Consider the following 6,144-nt stretch of genomic DNA (forward strand, 5'->3'; position numbering starts at 1 on the left):
GTGGTGAAGACGCCAGTGGACTCCACCACGTACTCAGTGCCAGCACTGCCCCACTTGATCTTGGAGGGCTCTCGCTCCTGGAAGATGGTGATGGGATTTCCATTGATGACAAGCTTCCCATTCTCAGCCTTGACAGTGCCATGGAATTTGCCATGGGTGGAATCATACTGGAACATGTAGACCATGTAGTTGAGGTCAATGAAGGGATCATTGATGGCGACAATATCCACTTTACCAGAGTTAAAAGCAGCCCTGGTGACCAGGTGCCCAACACGACCAAATCCATTAACTCCGTCCTTCACCTTCCCCATGGTGTCTCAGGGATGTGGCTGCCGATGGTAGACAAGATGCGGCTGTCTGGCGAACAGGAGGAGCAGAGAGCAATTTTTGTATTTTTTTTAAGTGGACACAGGGTTTCACCATATTGGCTAGGTTGGTCTCAAACTCCTAACCTCAAGTGATCTGCCCACCTCAGCTTCCCAAAGTGCTGGAATTACAGACATGAGGCACTGAGCCTGGAAAGGCCTGCAATTCTGCAGCTGTGTGAGGGATGGAGAGGTTGGGGTGCCAGTGGGCCTCAGTCCTGTTACGAGGTTATCACATAGAGAACACAAAATGTCTAATCCTGCCTCAGCCAACCATCTGCCTACCCACAAAACTCCTCAGGAAATATCCAGGGAACAGAGGCAGAGCAAGGAAAAGGAAATGTTGCCTTTATTCAGTTGTCCCATGAATTCCCCTCTCCTCGTGTTTCCTTCCAGGTGTCGGGATGTCAAGGAGGGCAATACCCTGGTCTCCCTCCACGCCTCCACAGACTCCCAGGGCCGACGGCAGGTCCGTGCTTCCAATTCTACGGGAGCTGGCATCTCCCAGTTTCCCAGTCCAGAGGTTGCCCTGGTCCAGAGCTGACTGTCGGAGGAAATCTGCTTGCTCCCAGTGTAAGCCACATTTTCTAACACCAGCTTTACTATTAGCAAAAGCGACAATCTGATAACCATATGCCTTATTTCTCCTTTTTTGTCCCTTAACTGCTTCAGAAGTTGTTTAAAAACAAGCATTTCCTTTACTATGCCCCCTTACACCCTAAATTTAACATTATTTGGTGCTTTGGCCCGAAACTCCAACCTCTATTAAACTGAGTTGAACCATGTGCAGTATGTCTTTGGCCTAGGCTTGAGCTCAATGCATTTTATTGTCCCTAAGTCCAATTCCCAAATTAAAGGGGTAAGCTTCAACCCGAGGAAAGGCCTCAGCGCAGCCTCAGTAGGTGCAGAGTAGGCAAACCCACTTGTCCCATTAGAGCCCACAAGGAATGGTAGCCAGGAAACCAACCAATCTGACCACCGTCCTTGCTCTTTGGGAGGAAGCGAGGAGAGGGAGAATCATTTGAATCATTTGGGGGAGGAACAGAGAAGGACTTGAGGCCCACAGACAGAACAGGAAAAATAAGAGAGGCCTGTTGAAGAGGTGGAACCAGCTGGGCACAGTGAGTGAATTCACCATGTGGGAGGAGTCCTGATACTCCTGGCTTGGGAACCTGAGTGGATGGAGATTCCGTTCACTGGGATGGTGATGCAGCAGTGCAGAAGGAGGAGGGAGTTGTCAGGTCTGGGCAAAAGAGAAAGTAATTCTGCAAGACTCTAGAAGCAGATATGGCTCACGCCTTGCGGGACACCCTTTCATTCCAGAGGCCCAAAGGATCACTGAAGTTTGTCACATACAAGAGACCAATAAAGATGGGTTAATAGAAGCTATTAAAAGCCTGAAGTTTGATTTGTTTGACAAATATTTAGTGAGCACCACTGTATGTCAGATGTTGTGCCCAGATCTGGGAATATACATGGGGTGAGCAAAACAGTTTTAGCTCTGCCCTTGGGAGTTTAGGAAGGGTTCTCCAGCTTCATCCTGTTTGTTGATCCCTGTAGGGGCTGGGAAGTCGAATAAACTCATGATGTCGGGAACGGAAATTCCAAGCAGTGTCCTTTCCATCTCCCTTTGCTCAATTAAAAAATTTATCATTATGTACATATTATGTAGATCTCCGTAAGACTGTGGATAAGCGGGCTGTGTCCAGGGCCCAACTCCTAGTGAGGACTAAATAAATATCACTTTGTCTCTTTCCTCTCTCCCCACCTGAGCGCTCCAATGACCACAGGAGGCATCAGACCCACACAACTGCACTAAAAGGGTCTTGTTTGGGGATTTGCCTTGTTTGGAAGGAAAAGCCCCTGGCTGCTCCCACCTCTAAAGACTTGAGTGGCCACAAGACCTCTCACTTCCCTTGGCCTATTTCCATACCTAAAATAGATGGGGCTGGCCTAGGTCAGGAGCTCCGCCCCTGGCTGTACAAACGCATCACCTGGGAAGTGCTGAAAAACCCAGACGATGGGTTACACGTGTGGAGATTCTGCTTCACGAAGTCTGGGCTCAGAGCTGGAGGTCTGTGTTATCAACAGCTTTTCTCCTGTAGGGATTCTGGCACAGCCTGGAATCCAGACCAACCCAGGCAAAAATAGCCCAGCTAAGCTCCTGGATGACCTGGGCTTGTCAATGAGGCTGAGGACTCGGCTGTGGTTTTCGACAGGGGCATCAGGATGGCTGTGGGGCTTTCAACCTTGGAGAAAGCCCAGCGGGCAGGCAAGCACCTGAGAGAGAACAGGAGTGAGATAATGGGAAGCACCGGCTTCCTGCTTCTGGGGTCTGAGGACATAAGTCAGGCCTGCCCATGGAGATGCTCCCAGATCACACTCCCTAAGAGCCCCAGGATGCATCAGACCCAGCTCCCCGGGGAAAGAGTCTGCTGCTGGGGATTCCCTTGTCTTGAGCCTTGGCAGACAGCTCAGGGTAAAGCATTAGGACAGTGGTCACTCCAGAGGGCTTCTAAGAAAGAGTTCTTCTCCCTGCCAGCTGCCCCCTGTGGCGGCTGGGAGCAAGGTGCTGCCTTCAGCTTCCTAAGGAGACACTTGTGTCCTTTCTGCAGCTTCTTCCTGGCCCTCTGGACTCTGCCCTCGCAGAGTCTGGGTCCAGGGGCCGGGTCCTTTGCATGATCCTCAGAAGGCTCTGGATGTTCAGAGCCCCTCTGCTGGCCCTCCAGTGCCATAGAGCTGTGTGTGGCTGCCCTGTGCAGCACTTGAGGGTCATCTATGGGGAGATAGGGTGCAGCCAGCACATGCTGTGTGAGCAGCAGTCTAGCTGCGTGCCTCTGGGCTTCCACAGGGCTCCAGAGGCTGATGCCCTCCCGTTATGAGGTGGGGAAGAGTCAGAATCACAAGCAATCAGGAAAAGCCCACCCTGGCTCTCCAGATGGTGCAGGCGAGGAAGGGTGCTGGGAAGGCCTCTATGGGGACTCAGGAGAGGGGCTGAGATGTGTTCTGAAGCCCATGGGTGAGTGGCCCTTGGGAACAGAGTCCTGCTTAAGCATGATCAGTTCCAGTAAACAGGGAACCATTGTAGGGATATCTCATGGGAATCCAAGCACAGGAAGATCTGCATAGCTCAGCTTCAAAAAGACAGAAATCCATCTAGACCACACTATCCTCTCTCTCTGTCTCTCTCTTTCCCCCACCCTCCGCCACCCTCCACCACCCTCCTCAAGTTCTTGCAATCACTTCTTGGAACCTCTGCCTCTCCCTGCCCATCTGCCCTGTTCTCTCTCCTGCCAGCTTGCTTTACTCATACTTTCTATTCCCTCTTAACTGATTCTCTGCTTTGGCAATACCATTTTTTGGTCCCTCAGTTTCCCCATTCAGAATGAACCAAGAGAGAAATCTAATCAGCCTTTCTCACACCAACATCCTTGTTCTAACAGCAGTTAGATGGAGTTCTTTAGAAGGGGAAAATAACAGTGATAGATACAGGGGGCAGATAGGGGTGGGTCCCCAGAGAATCTCCGACTGGCCTGCGTACTGGGAGAAGGTGGTGGAAGCATGGAAGTTCACACCGTTTGCAATTGGGAGGAGCCTGGCCTCTTCAGTTCCTATGTGGTGGCCTGGGATTTAATCTGTAAGGTAGACGCCTGCTAGCAGGACCCCCTCTCATTTTGCTGAGAGTTCTTCTTTCTTTTTTCCCTCTTCACCCAATAAATCCTGCTCTACCCACCTTCAGTGTGTTCATGTGTGTAAATTTTCCTGGTCGTGTGATAAGAACCTGGTTTTTCTGCAACAATATCACCTAGCAGAAGAAAGAATTACAATCTGAAGATAGATGATAATATTAAGCAATCCAAAGAACAAAAATAAAAAGAACGAAGAAGAGGCCAGGTGTGGTGGCTCACACCTGTAATCCAAGAACTTTAAGAGGCCAAGGCAGGCAGATAACCTGAGGTCAGGAGTTTGAGACCAGCCTGACCAATATGATGAAACCCCTTCTCTGGCCAGGCGTGGTAGCTCAGGCCTGTAATCCCAGCACTTTGGGAGGCCGAGGTGGGCGGATCACCTGAGGTAGGGAGTTCGAGACCAGCCTGACAAACATGGAGAAACCCCATCTCTACAAAAAAACAAAATTAGCTGGGCGTGGTGGCGAATGCCTGTAATCTCAGCTACTAGGGAGGCTGAGGCAGGAGAATCGCTTGAGGTGGAGGTTGTGGTAAGCCAAGATTGCACCATTGCACTCCAGCCTGGGAAACAAGAGCGAAACTCCATCTCAGGAAAAAAAAATGAATGAAGAAAAATAAACAGAGCCTCAAAGAAATGTGGGGCATCATTAAGCACACTGCCATACATGTAAGGGGAATACAATATGCACAGAAGAAGAGAGAAAGAGCAGAATAAAAGTCAAAGAAATAATTGGCTAAAAACTTCCCAAACTCACTGAAAAGCATTAATGTACAAATCCAAAGAGCTGAACAAACTCTATGTAGAATAGACACAAAGAGATCCACACTTACACATATTAGTTAAAAAATAAAACTATGCTAGGCACAGTGGCTAACACCTGTAATCCTAGCACTTTGGGAAGGCTGAGGCCAATGGATCATCTAAGGTCAGGAGTTCGAAACCAACCTGGCCAACATGGAAAAACCCTGTCTCTACTAAAAATACAAAAAATTAGCCAGGCGTGGTGGTAGGTGCCTGTACTTCCAGCTACTTGGGAGGCTGAGGCAGGAGGATCACTTAAACCTGGGAAGCAGATGTTGCAGTGAGCTGAGATCGCGCCATTTCACTCCAGCCTGGGCAACAAGAGTGAAACTCCATCTCAAATAAACAAACAAACAAAACCCTGAAAAACTGAAATCTTGAAAACAGTAAGAGAAAATCAACTTCTCTCATAAAAAGGAGCCCAAATAAAATTAATAGCTAGTTCTTATCAGCAACAATGGAGGTCAAAAGGCAGTAAGATGTCATATTTAAAGTGCTGAAAGAAGGAAAAAATGCCAACCAAGAATCCTATAATCAGAAAAGTTACCATTCAAAAATGGGTGTAAAAATTCCAGCAGTGGGTCAGGCACAGTGGCTCATGCCTATAATCCCAGCACTTTGGGATGCCGAGGCAGGCGGATCACCTGAGGTTGTGAGTTCAAGACCAGCCTGATCGACATGTTGAAACCCTGTCTCTACTAAAAAAATACAAAATTAGCCAGGTGTCATGGCACACACCTGTAATCCCAGCTACTTCAGCGCCAGAGGCAGGAGAATCACTTGAACCTAGGGTGGAGGTTGCAATGAGCCAAGATCACGCCATTGCACTTCAGCCTGGGCATTAAGATTGAAACTTAAAAAAAAAAAAAAAAGAAAAAAAGAAAAGAAAAAAATGTCAGCAGTCTTTTTTTAAGAAATGGAAAAACCTATATTCAAATAAATATGAGATTGGAAGAACTCTCTAATAGTCAAAACAATATTGAAAAGAAGAACAAGGCCAGGCGTGGTGGTTCGCCCTATAATCCCAGCACTTTGGGAGGTTGAGTTGGGTGGATCACCTGAGATCCAGACCTTGAGATCAGCCTGGCAAACATGGTGAAACCCCATCTCTACTAAAAATACGAAAATTAGCTGGGAGTGGTGGTGGGTACCTGTAATCCCAGCTACTCTGGAGGCTGAGGCAGGAGAATCACTTGAACCTCGGAGGAGGAGGTTGCAGTGAGCTGAGATTGTGCCAATTTGGAGGACTCATGCTTCCCAATTTTTTTTTTTTTTTTGAGATGAAGTC

The 6,144-nt window shown here is 48.3% G+C and overlaps 1 protein-coding gene across 1 annotated transcript; it reads right to left on the minus strand.

Annotated features, from left to right (window-relative positions):
• Positions 1 to 2: 2 nt before the first annotated feature.
• Positions 3 to 362, minus strand: LOC108306439 (glyceraldehyde-3-phosphate dehydrogenase-like; the record flags this gene model as incomplete). The annotated part of the gene is made up of 1 exon (XM_037739693.1): positions 3 to 362. A coding segment is annotated over exon 1 (309 nt), but the record flags the coding sequence as incomplete, so codon positions are not given.
• Positions 363 to 6,144: the final 5,782 nt, after the last annotated feature.

This window comes from Cebus imitator, unplaced genomic scaffold, assembly GCF_001604975.1.
Source record: "Cebus imitator isolate Cc_AM_T3 unplaced genomic scaffold, Cebus_imitator-1.0 Scaffold72, whole genome shotgun sequence".
Taxonomy (NCBI): Eukaryota; Metazoa; Chordata; class Mammalia; order Primates; family Cebidae; genus Cebus; species Cebus imitator.